The sequence below is a fragment of the Arachis stenosperma genome, chromosome 10, assembly GCF_014773155.1.
Source record: "Arachis stenosperma cultivar V10309 chromosome 10, arast.V10309.gnm1.PFL2, whole genome shotgun sequence".
Lineage (NCBI taxonomy): Eukaryota > Viridiplantae > Streptophyta > Magnoliopsida > Fabales > Fabaceae > Arachis > Arachis stenosperma.
The window spans coordinates 24,640,396-24,658,625 of NC_080386.1; the positions used below are offsets into that span (position 1 = coordinate 24,640,396).

The window sequence follows — 18,230 nt, forward strand, 5'->3', positions numbered from 1 at the left end:
TGTGTACGCACAAGGCTGTGCGTACGCACGTAGGGCGAAAAGTAGGGGTAGTGTGCATACGCACAATGTTCTGTTTCTGCAAAAAATTTAAAAGTGCTAAGATATCAAACATGATATCTATCAAAGGTTTTCAACCCCAAAACATATTATTCATCAAAAATACATTATCAAAACTAAAATGCAATTAAATTAAGCCTAGGGTCCAATTAAACTAACACTAACCAAAGGAACAAAATTCAATGAGCAAAATCAAAAAGGGAAGAGTTAGAAGGGTGTTACCATGGTGGGGTGCCTCTCACCTAGCACTTTTATTTAAAATCCTTAAGTTGGACTTTTTGAGTAAAGCTTGTGTCACGGTAGCTTATACTTCCACTCATCCTTAAGTTGCCACACATGTTTGGTTTTCCAAAATCCTTTGAGATCCCAAACGATGTACATCAATCTCTCAAGCAACCTCAAGCAAACAAATGGGACCCAAGATTGTTGGTTGTAGAAGTATATGCCTGGATCCCATACTTTAGTTTCCCGTTCATCCCCTTATTGATCTTTGCTCTTGTGCTTGGATGAACAAACTCCAAAATCACCTTTGAAGCACCCAAATAAATCTTGGAATCCTCCTAATTGAACCTTGCACCACTTTTGAATTCCTCTTCTTGATTTGGCTTTCTTGGTGAGCCTTGAACTCCCTTGGCAACCAACAACCATTTCTTCATTGTTGAACACTTCAAGATGGATCTTAAGTTATTGATCTGTTTCTAAGATAGCAAATTGATGTGGGCCTATGAAGCTCATTGAGGATATGGTTACCCACTCAAATTTTCCTTGGAATGGAATTGCTCTCTTGGACTCTTGCATGAATGCTTCCACTTCTTGGGGGTCTACCTCTTCCTCACCACCCTTTTCTAGCTCTTCCTCACCAACCTCCTCTAAGTTTTTTCTACTATCATTTAATTTATACTTAGGAGGTTGTGTGAAGTCTACTTCCATATCTCCCTCAAACTCAAAGGAAAATAGTTCATCAAGATCATTAAGGGGATTGACCAAGCTGAAAAAAAAATCATTGATGATGGAATCCACTTCTTGATCAAATTACCTCAATTCTATCATCGTCATAACCACAAATGTGGCAAATATAATGAGGTAATCTCACTTCATCAACCCCTAACATCGAGAAGTAAGTCAAGCAAGCATAATTGACCTTAATCCATAAGTCCTAGTTAACTTACTAATTTCTTTATAAAAAGCTAGCGCCAATGAAAAAAAGAGTCAACTAACAACCCAAGAATTACCACTAAATGTCGAACATTATGACTCCAATATCCTAGGAACTCATTTCCCAAGCCAAGATGTGAAAATCTACTCAAAATCCATAATTGGCATTTTCACAAACACCTTGTGGGCATAAAAGCAAAACATGTAAATTGTAAAGAAAAATAAAAACTATAACCAAATTATTCGCAATATCAACAATAGAAACTCCATCAAGTATATAGGAATCATAAAACATCAAATTCATAAACAAAAGATTCAAGAAATCAAAATTTTATATATTAACAAAGTAACTTAAACTATGAGTAAAATATAACAAGGGTAGTGTAATTAAAGAGGAAATTGAAGAGTACTTACAATGAGATTAGAAAAATTCAAGATCAAAATTGAAACTATAAAATTCTATAATGAACCCTAAATAAAACCCTAAGAGAGAATTTTCTAAACTACACTACTCCTACTCCTAATTATGTGTTTTTTTTTATCTAAAAGTGACCTCCCCTTTGATATGGAATGATGTTCCCTTGATATAGCACTCCAAATGGCTTCAGCAACTCCAAAAATTGGGCTAAGAGAGCCCCAAATTCACGAGCCACGTGCTTCATTAATAAAGTCATGCGTTGGGACTTGTGCTTGCTGATTTCTGCACCTGTGCGTATGCACACATATATGTGCGTATGCACACTTGTCTGTGTGCTTTTTCTTTGTTTTCTTCATGAAATCTCCCATTTTGCATGCTTTCTTCTACTTTTTCCTAGCCATTCTTGCTTAATTGATCTGAAATCACTTAACAAAACCTATCACGACATCGAATGGAATAAAAGTGGAATTAAAATGATCAATTTAAACACAAAAACACATGTTTTCACATTTAGGTTTAAATTAGAGAGAAATCACAAAAGTATGCTAGTTTGGTGATTAAGTGTAAGTTTATATAATGAAATTCATCCAATTCAAGTAAAAAATTATCATCAAATACAGACTCATCAAGTTTCTACCAACATATTAACGACTGGCTCCCGGCCACCCATCACATGACAAGGATTCAACGGCCTATGCCCAAAAATGATCGTCAATACCTCAACAATATTCTTACTCTCCTGACTTGCAGCCTCATACTTCCAATAAGTTGGGAACTTGCGTTCCCCCCTCCAAAGTGAGCCAAAAGGAATGGTGACTTCTCGCTGGCTTAACCTTAAAATACTCCTCTTTAAACCCATGAAATGAGTCTTCAAAGAGGCCAACAATCTTCCGACCTTGAATGGTTCAGAAAGACATGTACCTTTTTTTGTGCTTATCCTCCCGATAAGGCACGGTTAGAAGGAAGAAGTATAAAAAGATCTCTACCATGGCCGATATCTCTAAGTACTCACACACAAGTTTAAAACACCTAATAGTCACCCAGCTATTAGGATGGAGTTGCAAGGGAGCAATGCTACACCGGTTCAAAAATCCAATGACGGAGTCCAAAAATGGGAATCGAACATCAACGACATCAAAGATAGGTTTGTAAGCCCACATCCAATCGGAAACCTAAGGAGCCTCTATATTAACATAGCAAACCCATTACTGAAGATCGGGCAGAGAGAGTTCGTAATTCTCCTCTACGGTAACCCCACCACAAATCGCGTCGGCATCCCAAAGTTCTTAGAAATCCTCCTCACCAAGACTCGAGGGGATTCCCATCACATCATTGTTACACCAAAAATATGACTGGGAAACCCGCAACCGGAAACATGAGCCTCCTTTGAGGTTTGGATCTCCTCCGCACCATACCTATAAATTGGGGGAACCACCACCACAGTGAGCTTACAAGCTACGGGTAAAATAGGAAGATGAAAAGGGAAAACTAACCTAGTTCCTAGACCGAGAAGGCCGTGGCACCCCCTCTAAGTAATGCGTGAGCATCTTTCCTATCTTTTCCTAGTGAATTTGCATTTGAATTCATTAAGTTTAATCAAGATTTAAATAATTTTTAGCCACTATGAATAATGCTTTGAGTTGTGTACAATTTGGTTTATTTCAGGTAGCATTCAGGCGGATTTGATAAGTTTGTGTAGAAGAAACGGAAGAAAGTGGATGATACTGTCAACCTTGACCTCCTTACACTCCAACAGACATAACTTGACCTATAAAGGTCCAATTGACACGGTTCTAATAGCATTGGAAAGCTAACTTTCAGAACTTTCCAGCGATATATAATAGTTTATACTTTTTTTCTGGAATCACTGTCTTGGTGGCGCCAAACTTAGGAATTTTCAAGTTTGGGGCCACACTCACCCACCTCCAGGAATTGCATGGCATTAAAGTGATGCCAAACTTGAGAGGTTTCAAGTTTGGTGCCAATGATGAAGAACCTTGAAGATTGCATATGGGCATGGTAGCGCCAAACTTGGCCCAGCCCAAGTTTGGCACCACCCTTAGTGAATTTGGTGGTCCCCATTCGTCCAAGGAGCAACACGAGATGAATTTATTTATTTTGATTAAAACTTTTATTTTATTTACAAATAGGAAAAAAATTATTTAGTTTTAGAAAATATTTTACATTAATTAGGATAAGATATAAAAGGTAAAAGATTCAGCCCTTCGGACTCTTATCTTTTTTACAGACCTCATTTTGCACTTTACAGTTTTTCTGAATCCTAGTTTTCTCTTTGAGTCATGAGCAACAAAACCTCCACTATTAAGGTTAGGAGTTCTATTTATTGTATGAATTGATACTATTACTCTTCTATTTGAATTACTATTTTGATTTCAATTTCAAGAATTTGTTTTCATTTTTCATCTTAAGGATATGGGTAGATCGGAAGAATAACCCTTATTCTATTTGAGTTCCTGTAAACCTTGGAAAAGCAATTTACCTAAACAACAACTTGAAAACAGATTCTCCTAAACCTCTAATTATCTAGACTCAACGGGATATGTGACATATGATCCTCTTATATTTGGGTAATTAGGGTTTTTGTGGCATATAAACTAGAATTGAACTTAACCCTCTAATTGAACTTAAGAGACCAAGGAATTGGCAGTTAACTAGGTTAGAGAAGACTAAATCACTAAGGAATTAGGGTTTAATCATATATAGTTTACCATGCATTGAATCTTTCATGATTAAAATAGTTGGTAAGAAAAGTTAATTCGAAAGATAAACAACTCTGAAACCTTAACTGTTTTCTCATATATATTTCACAACCTGTTTACTGCTTGCTTTCTAATTTTCTGAATTTACTATTTCTATGCAATTGAACTCTCGACATCATTTTTTGCTTGTCTGACTAAGCCAATCACTCAATCATTGTTGCTTGATCCATCAATCCTCATGGGATCGACCCTTACTCACCTCAGGTATTACTTGGTACGACCCTCACTCGTGGGATTTTTCAAGTTTAGCGCCACACTCACCCACACTACCAAGGATTGATGATCTAATGGATCAACTACAAGGAGCCGACATATTTTCTAAGATTGACTTGCGATCTGGGTATCATCAGATAAGAGTTAGAGGTGAGGACATTTTAAAATCTGCTTTCAGAATGCATTATGGTCACTATGAGTACACAATGATGTCTTTTGGGTTAACTAATGCTCCGGCAATATTTATGGACTACATGAATAGAATTTTCCGGCCGTACCAAGATAAGTTTGTTGTGTCTTCATTGATGGCATTCTTATTTACTCCAAGACAGAAGAAGAGCATGTGGATCACTTACGGATTCTGCTGCAAATTTTAAAGGAAAGAAAACTATATGCCAAGTTATCTAAATGCAAGTTCTGGAAGAATGAGGTGAAGTTTCTTGGCCACGTGGTGAGCAAGCAAGGAATAGCTGTGGATCCTACTAAGGTGGAGGCAGTGATGAATTGGAAGCAACCAACTTCTGTGATAGAGATTAGGAGTTTCTTAGGTTTGGCAAGTTATTATCAGAGATTTGTTAAAGGGTTCTCACAACTCGCCTTTTAACCAAGTTGACTAGGAAGGATGCACCTTTTGTCTGGACTCCTCAGTGTGAGGAGAGTTTTCAAGCATTGAAGCCGAGGTTGACCACTGCACCTGTGTTGGTGTTGCCTGAGCCGAGTGAACCATTTGAAGTGTACTGTGATAAATTTCTGAAGGGCCTGGGGTGCGTGCTAATGTAGCACCGTAAGGTCGTAGAATACGCCTCACTGTAGTTAAGGCCGCATGAGATGAATTATCCAATTCATGACTTGGAACTTACTTCCGTTGTGTTTGCTCTGAAGATTTGGAGACATTACCTTTATAGTGTCAGGTTTGAAGTCTTCTCAGACCACAAAAGCTTGAAGTACCTCTTTGAGCAAAAGGAGTTGAATATGCGTCAGAGGAGGTGGATGGAGCTTCTAAAGGACTATGACTTCGAGTTGAATTACCACCCTGGAAAGGCAAATGTTGTGGCAGATGCCTTGAGTCGAAAATCTCTATATGCTGCTTGGATGATGCTGCGAGAGAAAGAGCTGCTAAAAGCATTCTAAGGTTTGAAACTAGGAGTTAGAGAAGATTCCGGGACTCTGTGTTTAAGTCAGTTGCAAGTTTCGAGTGATTTTAAAGTTGAACTCCTAAAAGCTCATCAAGATGATAAAGATTTACAGAAAGTATTGTCGGCTATTGAGCAAGAAAAGCGGTGGAGAGTGTCAGAGGATAAGGACGGATTCTGGAGGATCAAGGGCCGAATCATTGTGCTGAATGTCAGAGACTTACGACAGAGTATCTTGAAGGAGGCTCACAAAAATGGGTTTTCAATCCATTCGAGAGACACCAAGATGTATCAAGATCTGAAAATGATGTTCTGATGGCCGAGAATGAAGAATGATGTGGCTTTGCACGTTTCCAAGTGTTTAACTTGTAGAAAGTTAAAATTGAGCATCAGATACCATCAAGAACTCTCCAGCCTTTAGAGATTCTACAATGGAAGTGGAAAAGTATTGCAATGGACTTTGTGTCGGGCTTACCTAGGACTCGAATGGGTTGTGATGCCGTTTGGGTGATTATGGATCGACTGACTAAGTCGGCTCACTTTCTCCCCATTCGGATGAGTTGCATGATGGAAGAGTTAGCTCAAATGTACATTAAAGAGATTGTAAGGTTGCATGGTGTGCCATCTACCATTATATTCGACAGGGATCATCGGTTCACATTAAGGTTTTGGGGAGCCTTTTAGCGAGAATTTGGGACTCAGTTGAGCTTGAGCATTGCACATCACCCTCAAACAGATGGTCAGTTAGAGAGAACTATCCAAATTTTGGAGGATATGCTGACGGCTTGTGTTTTGGACCAGCCGACGAGCTGGGATCGGTATATGCCTCTAGTGGAATTTGCTTATAACAATAGCTATATGCGAGTTTCGGAGTGACTCTGTATGAGGCTCTGTATGGTAGAAAGTATCAATCTCCATTGTGCTGGTATGAAGCTGGAGAGAAGAGCTTGTTAGGGCCTGAGATGATAGTTGAGACCACTGAACAAATAAAAAAGATCCAAAGCCGAATGCTTGTTGCTCAGAGTCGTCAGAAGAGCTATGCAGACCAAAGGTGGAAGCCTTTAGAATTTAAAGAAAGTGAACATGTGTTTCTGAAGGTTACTCCAACAACCGAAGTGGGAAGAGCCATTAAAACGAAGAAACTTAATCCCCGTTACATCGGACCCTTTGAGATTTTGAAGAGGATTGGACCGGTGGCTTATAAAATTGCTTTACGGCTGCACCTATCGAACCTACACGATGTATTTCACGTATCACAGCTTCATAAATATACTCCTGATGCAAGCCATGTTCTGGAGGCAGAATTAGTTCAATTGAAGGAAGATCTAACATTACCAATAATCACGGTTAGGATCGACGACACTAGCATCAAGCGTTTGCACGGTGATAAACCCCATTTGTAGGGCTTATCTTGTATTGAATTTAGGGGATTTTATCACCTTTTACCCACATTTATTCAATGAAATAGCATGGTTTTGTATATTCTCCTTTAATTGTGCTTAAGAGTGAAAACATGCTTTTTAGGTCTTAAAATAGATAAATGTAATTTACCTTGATTCCATTAGATGCCTTGATATGTTTGTTAAGTGATTTCAGATTTAGGAGGCAAAGATTGGATCAAGGGAATGAAGAAAGAAAGCATGAAAAGTTGGAGAACTCATGAAGAAATGAAAGAACCGGAAAGCTGTCAAGCCGACCTCTTCGCACTTAAACGACCATAACTTGAGCTACAGAGGTCCAAATGATGCGGTTCCAGTTGGGTTAGAAAGCTAACATCCGGGGCTTCGAAACGATATAAGATTTGTCATAGTTGCTACACGTATGGTAGCGCGCACGCGCATAGTACGTGCACGCGCCGTTGCTGCCACCTGGTTCACTTAAAGCAAAACGTGGCCAGCGAATTCTAAAGCCTTGTGGGCCCAATCCAACTCATTTCTGATGCTATTTAACCCAAGGAGTGAAGAGGAAAACATATGTTAGTTACCATTAGTTCATTTCCACACATTAGGATTAGTTTAGAAGTAGTTTCTAGAGAGAGAAGCTCTCTCTTCTCTCTAGAATTAGGATTAGGATTAGGTTTGGTTCTTAGATCTAGATTTTAATCTTTGCTTTCTTCTACTTCTACATCTCAATTCCTTGTAGTTACATTCATTCTTCTTCTACTCTTTTGTTGTAATTTTCTTTATGTTGTTCTTATATTTTGTTGTAGATCTAGTATTGTTCCTTCTACATTCTTCCAATTCAATAAGAGGTAATTCATACTAAATGTGTCTTCTTTGCTTTTCTATTGTTGATCTCTTGTTTTTGTAGTTGTAGATTCCTTTAATTCTTGCATTTAATAATGTTTACTTCTATTGCACTTTATGTGTTTGTTGAAATGTCTCTTTTAGTTTTAGTGTAGATTTTGTTCCTCTTGGCCTAGGTAGAGTAATTAGTGACACTTGAGTTATCTAATTCCTTTGTTGATTGATAATTGGAGAGATTGCTAATTGGTTTGGAGTGCACTAAAGCTAGTCTTTCTTTGGGAGTTGGCTAAGACTTGTGGCTCAAGTCAATTCATCCACTTGACTTTCCTTTATTTAGTAAGGGTTAACTAAGTGGTAGTAATGAACAATGCTCATCACAATTGAGAAGGATAACTAGGATAGGACTTCTAATTTTCATACCTTGCCAAGAGCCTTTTATAGTTGTTAGTTTATTTTCATTGCCATTTACTTTTCATGCTTCTTATCCAAAACCCCAAAATAACTCATAACCAATAACAAGACACTTTATTGTAATTCCTAGGGAGAACGACCCGAGGTTTGAATACTTCGGTTTATAAATTTTAGGGTTTTGTTTTAGTGACAAACAACTTTTTGTATGAAAGGATTAGTGATTGGTTTAGAAACTATACTTGCAACGAGAATTCATTTGTAAATTCTAAACCGTCAAAAATCCAATCATCACGCGGGAAGGAGGTATCATTAGTGAAAGTCGCTTGGAGTCGAGCTGGTATTGAAGAGAATATTTGGGAGCTCGAATCGGATATATGGAAGGACTACCCACACCTCTTTTCAGGTAACTAAATCTAAATTTTGAGGGTAAAATTCTCTGTTAGGTGGGTAGGATGTAAACCCCGTTAAATTAGCGAATACTTAATGTATAAATTAAATTTTAATAAAGAAAATTAGAAATGTAAATTTTATAGTAAAATAGGAAAGAGCTCATTAATAGGAGAATTTTGACACTAATTTTAAAGATTTTGGCTCAAGCCCAACAAGTTATCCCAAAACCACTTAAGAAGAAGCATTCTTCTTTCCCTCATTCAGCATAAATACGTTGAAGCTGTAACACCTAACTTTTAGCACCTCATGATCGTACTAAAATTTTAGGCGTTACTTACCTCTAAACATTTTTATTTTATATTATCTTTATTTAATATTGAGCCTTCGCAAACACGAACCAGAATTTTAGTCAAGAAATTGAAAGGTGTTTACTTTAAAACTCTTAATCACAAAATATATACTCACATAGCAATATATATATATATATATATATATATATATATATAGACTTATTCCAAGATTCTCAAATAAAAGTCCTACCCCTTTAAAAAAATTCAAAAACAATAAATGGCGAGGGAAAAGTCTAAGGCTAAACCAACTACAGAAAATACGGATACATATTTACATATAGCTCTGATGTTCAGTTACAGCTCCATGCCAAGGATTCCTGAACCTGTTGCTGAAAGAAAAATCTGTAGGGGGTGAGAACGTCGTCCTCGCTTGTTCTCAGTAGAAAAAGTGAATGCCGTAAAAGTAATGAACAAAATGCGAATAATTGACTTTACTCGGTAAAACTATTCTTTTCTCAAGCCTTTGAAAATATTTTTTAATTTTACTTTAGACAATTAATTACTTTCATTAAAATTTCTGAACTTAAAATAAAATTCATTTACAACAATAATTCTTAAACACTTTAATACGTAAACTAATAGTACCAGAGATCCAATTGAACACACAAGCAAGACAGAATAAGACAACTATCACAGTCACATAGAAAATACAACAAGCAAAACACAACCAAATGCAAATATGCAAATAATATGATGCATGTCTGTCCTAAACAGGCTATGAGCACACGCGTCGGTTGGCTACTTGCAACCCAATGTTACTCGAGGTGAACCCTGAATATGGTTTCTTTACCGTGTCAGTTAGGCACAAGTATCATCATGGGTATGTCAATTAGGATATCTTAGCATCACGGTAGAAACAGGCTATCAGTTAGGCGAACATTCCCGCATTAGCAACCTTAAGCTATCAGTTAGGCGGGCACTTTCGCATTAACAATTTGGTACAAAGGCCCATTCAATTATGCAATATGCTATCAGTTAGGCGGACATTCCCGCATTAGCACTTTTCATTCTCTTTCTCTTTATTATGCATCCGCATCACCTACATTATTAAACATACCTCCGCATCACCGCTTAATTACACATACCTCTGCATCACCAAATAATCAATCACTCTTACCTCCACATCACCACATAGGTATACCAGTCTTAGCATTAAAATCTTTAATTTTCATATACCCAAACTTCTTTAATGTTTAATTAAAGAAAAATTCAGTTCCATAATAAAGATCTCAAAACAAAATTCTTTTCCTCACAATTTAAAATCATAGCATAATTTATTCTTTTCTTAACAAATCGAAAATAAATAATATAGTTTTTAAATTCAACTCTCCTTTAGATAACGCTTTAAACAAGCCTCGGAGTTTTATAAAAATTTTTGTAATATTTCCTCTAAAATCCAGACTTTGCCACCCTTCAAGGGTTCCTGCCAAACCATATTCAATTCTCAAAAACCCCTTCTTGATAATTCAAACAAATCAAATTCAATATTATAAATCCATTTACAATTCTCAAAAATCACTTCCAATAAGTGAAATTTTTAATACAAAAACACTTTTCTCAATTATGAGTAAATATGTAAATCAAATCTTTCTCTAACATAGAGTCATTTTTTAAAATAAGCTTGTAAATCAGGTTTCCAAAATAAAATCACTTTTTTGTATAGTTTACAAAAACTTGGCAGAACTTCTCCTTAAAATAGACTTCACCACCCTCATGTGCTCCTTCACTTTCATCATTCCTTGACTTATCTCTATCCATACACTATTCTCAATTCTTACATCATTTTACTCAAACATACACATAGTTTATTCACAGCCACAGTTTCGACAATTCTCATCACAACTAGCTATAAATCAGAATCTTTAGTATTCTCGAACATTCAGAAAATCAAACATGTATTCATCAAATTCAATTATTTTCATAGTCATAAATTCAACACAAATTCGTCATTCAGCCAGTCCAGACAATCATAAATTATTTGCAATTATTCATTAAGCTTTTGAGCATTCATACATTAAGAACTTATAATTTTAAAACGAACCCCCTACATCCGTACGAAATCAGAATCAGCGAAAATTTTAAAGAAATTTTCTGACTGAACTACTGGAGAGAAAAACATCAAAAATTTTCTGTACCTCCTAGAACTCTAATTGAATGAACTCAAGGAAAAGAAGAGCTACGTTACCGTCAATTTTTATTGAACAAAAGTAATACCAATGTGTAAAGAAAAGATAACACTTTTATTAAATTAGATTTTTAATTAGAGTTAGAAATATCAAGAAATCGAACTCGAAGATCAAAAAAGGTACGGTTCTCTCTCTTTCTCTCTCGGTCACTTCTCTTTTTTTTCTTCTTTCTCATCGTGCATGCAATGAATTTTTTTTGGTGACTTAAAAGAAAATAAACAAAAACTAAGAACAAGAAAAAAAATAAGAAACTGCTTAAGAAAGGCAATCTCGCTGAATACTACTCTCAAATTCTTTCCAAGGCAACGGAAGCTCCACTTGGGGAGAAAGGGTCCTCATTGCGGTCTTTGCCATGATGTCTGCTACTGTATTTGCATCTCTCAAGATCAACCGAAGATCAGCATGCCATTTCCAAGACATGATATCTCGAATTTTTAACACCAAATGATCAATAAACCCAGAGCAATCTTGTAAATTATTGACAATAGTAAAAGCCTCCACACAATCTGTCTCACATATAATGTCTCTTTGTCCCGAGTCCCATGCTAAAAGAAAGCCTCTCCAAATAGCAAACAACTCTCCTTGCAAAATGCTACGACTCTCAATTGTTCCCAGACAGCCTCGTTTCTACCTTCCTTTCCAATCTCTGCTAACACAAGCAAAATCAACTCGATCACCACTGCCAGGATAGCTAGCATCACAATTAATCTTAAAGGTACCCACTGAGGGGGGAATCCAAGAGCCACTAATGGTTGAGGGGATAGACAGTCGTTGCAACTCAAAAATATTTCGGAGCTCCTTTTCCAAGGACAAAGCCATACCAATCACCTTGTCTGTGGTCCAATGGTCGTGAGGATGAAAGATCTCGTTATTCCTCGAACGCCAAATCCACCAGAGACCAGAAAAGAATCTAAAGGGGCGCTGTTTGCTATTATGTAAGAACCAACTCATCAAATCCACTGGTTGATCAGAGATCTCTAAAGCTTGCCAAACAAGTTGGGCTTTTGGACAATCCCGAATACAATGTAATACCGATTCCTGACCTGAGAAGCATCGTGGACAGCTATTCGTGTGCGAAATGCCCCTCCTAAAACGAAATGCAGCAGTAGGAAGAGCCTCCCGAAGACATAGCCAGGCCAAAAATTTGTGCTTTTCCAGAACATGTTGACGCCAAAGCCAAAGCCAATTACCCCTATCCTCCCAACTAAACATCTTCTTACTGAGCCACAAATAACCACTATGAGCATTATAAACCTTTGAAACCGCACCAGTCCAACACCAACCGACCTCTGAACCAGCTTGAACATCTGGGTTGTAAGAATTAATGTTGCTCTGCAGAGACTGATTCAGAGGAGAATAGATATTCTCAAGGTTCCACTGTCCAGATGACCAAAGGTCCAAGATCCTGAGATCCGAATCAGAAATGTGAACATAATCCATCTCCTGACACAGTCGCCCCTCTCTTCTCCATTTAGAAAACCAAAAGTTCTGTTCCAAATCCCCAATGCACCAAATAAAACCTTCCTTCAGGATATCCCAAGCTCGACATATACTCTTCTAAACATAAGATCCCCTTTCTCGAGACCGACTAAGACAATCATCCTTAGAAGAATGGTATTTCTCTGTCAACAGTTGAACCCATAGCTTATCGGGATGGTGAAAAAGTTGCCAAACTAGTTTTCCAAGAAGAGCAATATTGGCACAAAAAGGATCTCTAATTCCCAGACCTCCAAACTTCTTAGGGGTGACCAACACTTTCTAGTTAACTAGATTCAGGCCTCTACCATCAGCTTGACCCTTCCATAGAAAGTTTTGCATCATGGATTCTATCTTATTAGTTACCCCTTTAGGGAAGAGAGATACTTGCATACGATAAGTAGGAATCGCAGTCACTACCGAGTTGAGCAAACAGAGTCTACCTGCCTTATTAAGCAATCTCCCTTTCCAACTGGCTAGCCTTCCCCGAATCTTGTCCAGAACATCATTGAAAGTTGTGCGTGTCACCCGAGAGTGATTAAGGTTCACCCCTAAATACTTGCCCAAGTTCTGGACAAATCTGATGGAGGAGACTCCAGTGAAAATCTCTTTTCTTGTTGTTGAAACATTCCTAGAGCATAGCGCTTTAGATTTCTCCACATTAACCTTCATCCCAGAGGCTCTGCAGAAATTTTCCAAAGCTACCATTACAGTTTGAACTTGCTATTTTTCAGCTTTACAGAAAAGAAGCAAATCATCGGCAAACATCAAATGAGAAATTCTTGGACCCCCTCTAGAAACCGCAACCGGCTTCCACAAGCCCTTATCAACTTGCTGATTAATAGAACAAGACAATCTCTCCATACACAGCACAAACAGATACGGTGATATAGGATCTCCTTGCCTAAGACCCCTGCTCGGAGTGAAGCTATTTAATCTATCCCCATTCCAGAGGATAGACAGTAAGGAAGCAGTGACACAACGCATAATCAGATTGACTGTCGGAGGAGGAAAGCCAAAACTCACCAGGGTTTGTTTCAGGAATCCGCAATCCACTCTATCGTACGCTTTCTCCAGATCAATCTTAAAGGCCAAGGTGCCTTTCTTTGACTTTGTCTTCTTCATGAAATGGAGAACCTCTTGTGCTACAATGATGTTGTCTGGGGTTCCTCTCCCCGGGATAAACCCTCCTTGAAGGGGCCCAATAATCTCTTTGAGATGGGGACGAAGTCTATTGACCAGAACCTTCGTTATAACTTTGTAAACCACATTACAGAGACTAATTGGTCGGAAATCCTTCAAGGAAACCGGGTTTTCTACCTTCGGAATAAGAACCACAAGAGTTTCCATCATCCTTGGATCCATATCCAAACCAGAGAACGCATGACGAACCATAGTCCAAACATCAAAACCAACAATCTCCCAGTATTCTTTAAAGAATAAAGCTTGAAACCCATCAGGGCCCGGCGCCTTAAAAGAATGCATACTGAAAACGGCCGAGAGTAACTGGCGCTGTGAGGCTACAACAGGCTTCATCATTCAGGGAAGGTAGCGGCACATCACCAAGATAACCTAAGTCTACATCCTCCGACTGGCAGAATAGGTGTTTATAAAAGGATTCAACTTCCCTTCTAAGGACATCCGGGTCCGTTTCCCATACCCCATCTTGAAGAAAGAGACCATGAATCTTATTATGTTTTCTCCGCACAAGAGTCTGGACATGAAAGAATTTGGTATTTCTATCCCCAAATTTTACCCACTGCTCTCTGGATTTTTGAAATCATAGAAGTTCCTCCTGCACAAGCGTGTTATTAAATTCCTCAATCAGTTGTTTTTCTTTTTGCCGCATAGACAAATCCTCCATTACTTCAAGTCGCTTCTGAAGGAAATTAATCTGTCTCTCCAATTTGCATTTCCTAACGAAAATGTTGCCAAATACTTTAGAATTAAACTCCAAAGAGTTCTTCTGCACTTCTGAAAGCTTGCCATGCATCTCTCTGTAGCCAGCCTACCATGACTGGTTCACAATATTTCTGTACTCTGGATGAGTTGCCCAAGCCGCAATAAACCGAAAAGGTCTATTCTTTTTTGGTTGGGGACGACCTGCACAGCGCACTAGGATAGGACAATGATCAGACTAAAGCCTATTTAAAATTTTTGCGTAAGCCTCTGTAAAGAGAGATAGCCAGCCACTATTGATACAGACCCGGTCAAATTTTTTTGCCACCTCAACACCATTTTTAACCCTTCTGTACCAAGAAAACCGTCTTCCAATAGTCTTCAAGTCAAACAGATTACTATCCCCTAGAGATGTAGCAAGCCGAGCTGCATGACGACTCGAGAAGAGGCAACCCTTAGATTCATGAGAGAATAGTACTTCATTAAAATCACCAAGAACAATCCATGGTCCGCAGAAAGACGAAGACTGAGTAACAAGATAATCCCAAAGCAGAACTCTGGTATTAAATTGAGGACTACCATAGATACCACTGCACCTCCAAATCACATTATTTACTTGAACCTCAACTGTAACACACTGATCGAAAGCATCAACCCATTTGCAGTGAACACCCTGCATTGCAGAAAGGAACCAGATACCCCCGCTTATGTCCTGACGCCTCCACTATACCAATAGGGTGATAACCAAGTCTTTCCCAAAACAGTTTCAAGTGTTGAAAAGGACAATGAGTTTCAACCACAATAAAAATTACAGGTTTAAATTTCCTAACCAGCTCTTTACAATTCACCCGGGCTAACTTATTAGAAGCACCCCTAATATTCCAAACTATTATATTTAAGCTATCCATAATATAAAATATAAAATTATAAAACAAGGAAATCAAAGTGCTTCACCAACCTCAAACCGAGGCTTGCCCAGCAGAAGTGACTCCCGTGACCTTCAGGTTTTCCGGATCTCCATGGAATGTCTCCTTATTCCCGCATACCGACGCAATAACAGCCGGCAATGCGCCTTCCTTCACCAATGGAACCGCCACGGTAACATCCTCCTTCACGGTTGCAGGAAGACATGACGATGCTTCCACCACCGTGCCTCCATTCTTCTCAACTGGCGAGCTCTGTAGGGACCCCGGCCTTGGTCGTTTCCAGAGAGAGGACCCGCAAGGCACTGGGGTGTGTCGGGTTGAGGAGATCGACGTCTCACCAACACAGAAAGCACTGTGTCCGACCTTGACTCGTGACCCGACCCTGGCACGATAAGAGCTGGATCTACTCGTGTGAGAGAAGTGGATGGTGGGCCTGATTACTCTATCCGAATCGGTTCTGGATTGAGTGCCTCTTTAGACCTTGTTAGATTGCTTCTGGCCCAGCTTGGTTTTACCTTTCCTCACAACTTGCTCCCAGCCTGGTTCATCATGCATGCAAACCTCCTCAACATTATTTCCTTCCAAATTATTAGCCTCTAAATCCTTTTGTAAACTCGGTGCAGGATTCTCGCCAGTAACGCCACCTACCACATCAGGTTCTACTTCATTTGAATTGTGAATTTTGGTCTCAGGATGTGGCACTGCCTTTGTACCGTCTCGTGGCTTGGTGGCATCGAAATCAGCACTCTTTCCTTCCCTAGAGTCTCTACCCAAGCACTGTGCCATATCGTGACCATAACGTGCACAAGAGTTACAAATTAAATTTAAACTTTCATACTCCACTACATGAGTTACGCCTTCCACAATGATATGTTTGATCACTGGCAGTCCTAAATTTATTTGAACACATACTCGGGCATATCGTCCTCTCTCAACCAACTTAGTGGCTAAGTCTACTTTGATGGGAACTTCTATTGCAGAAGCAATACGCATCATGGCTTGTTCCTGATAGCACCAGATTGGGAGCCCCGAAATCCGAACCCATACAAGTGTAGACCCGAAGGATTCCTCACATGGCCAAAAATCTATATCCCACGGCTTTACAGCAACATAGTGTCCCTCAATCAACCACGGGCCACCAAGCATGACCTTCTCACGATCTTCACCTGCATCGAATTTTACCATGAAGTACCCAAACCCCACATCAAGCAGATCAAAGCCACCTTTGATGCGCCAAACCATCCGATGCTTGTGTGAAAGAGCTGTGTAACTATAATTTTTATCAAGAACCTTTATCACCAAAGCTTCTCGATAAGGCTCTGCCAAACAAAGCTTGGCTTCTTCAGTGAAGTTTACACATGGAGTTTGGGGATCACCCTGCTTGCCCACCACTGTCGCTATACTATCCCCAAATAGCGATCCTGCAAGTGCAAAGGCTTTCGATTTCTCTGGACCAATGACTTTATCTCTAAAGGAGATCTTTGTAGACTTTGAAAAACCCTCCCGTGAAAAACCCTCCTTGGCACCGGATGCACCCCCACCCACACTCTCCCCCTTATCTCTTCCGACGGCATGGCCGCCATCCTCACTGTGTTTCGCCCTCAAACACTCGTTCTCGCTCTCTCCTTCTCTCATTCTCTCTGAGTACGGAGTACGTGCATGCAATGAATTTAAATGAAGCTAGATGATAACGATTAGTATAATAGCAAATGGGTAGGTGTCTTGCTTCAATGGATTCCACCATTATATATGTACATATGTATACGTATTAGCCACACTCCTTATTTCTCCTTTTTCTTTCTTAAGGTAGCGTTTGTTTTGCAGTATTAGGACAGAGACTGAGAGACTGAGACACAGTATCATGTTTGTTGGCTCAGAGACTGGTACTAAAATTTTTGTTTTTGTCCCCAAAATTTCAGTATTTCAATACCTCTAAAATGTAGGGACACAGGGGACTGATATTTTTAAAAATAGAGACTGAAACTTTAATAGCATTTTATACCTAAAATACTCTCATTTTAATTAATTAATTCCAATTTTATCCTTTGTGCAAATTAAATTAGAATTTTATTCTTGTTTCAATTTTTGTCTCGCACTTGGCACCAAACAGAATACTAAAACTTATTTTCATCTCTGTCTCTTAGTCTCTATCTCTCAGTCTCAGTCTTTTAGTATATGTCTCTCCACCAAATGCTACCTAATAGTCCTGACGGTGAGGAATAATTATTTGTGGGGTTAAAGTTTATAAGTTGGGAAACGTTTCAAGTGCTCCAGGGTATTTTTTTAAAGATCATTATGCCAAGTACAGTTATGTTGCAAGTTTTATTTTGTCTTAGAGTGATACAGGAAATGACCAGTTTATCCTTGAAAAGTGAATGAAAAGGACAATAAGGGGGCAGTTGCTATAGGAGACAGAGAGAGAAAAAAATTTTAAATTCATCTATTTTATCACCACATTTTTTTTAAAAGAAAAAAAAATCTATTTCAACATCAAATCTACTATGAATAAAAAAGGAAAAATACTTTTTTTTTTCTTTAGTTTTTCTTTGAAAAATAAAATTTGTGAATTTTAGTTAAATTCAAATAAAAA

The 18,230-nt window shown here is 38.6% G+C and overlaps 1 protein-coding gene across 1 annotated transcript; it reads right to left on the bottom strand.

Moving 5' to 3' along the window:
- Positions 1-11,966: 11,966 nt before the first annotated feature.
- On the bottom strand, positions 11,967-12,779 carry LOC130956889 (uncharacterized). The gene has a single exon (XM_057883833.1). The coding sequence runs from the start codon at positions 12,777-12,779 to the stop codon at positions 11,967-11,969; it is 813 nt and encodes a 270-aa protein (XP_057739816.1).
- Positions 12,780-18,230: the final 5,451 nt, after the last annotated feature.

What these genes read in the sequence shown, in the direction of transcription:
- LOC130956889 (XM_057883833.1), bottom strand. Translation starts at nt 12,779, where the DNA reads ATGGATTATGTTCACATTTCTGATTCGGATCTCAGGATCTTGGACCTT.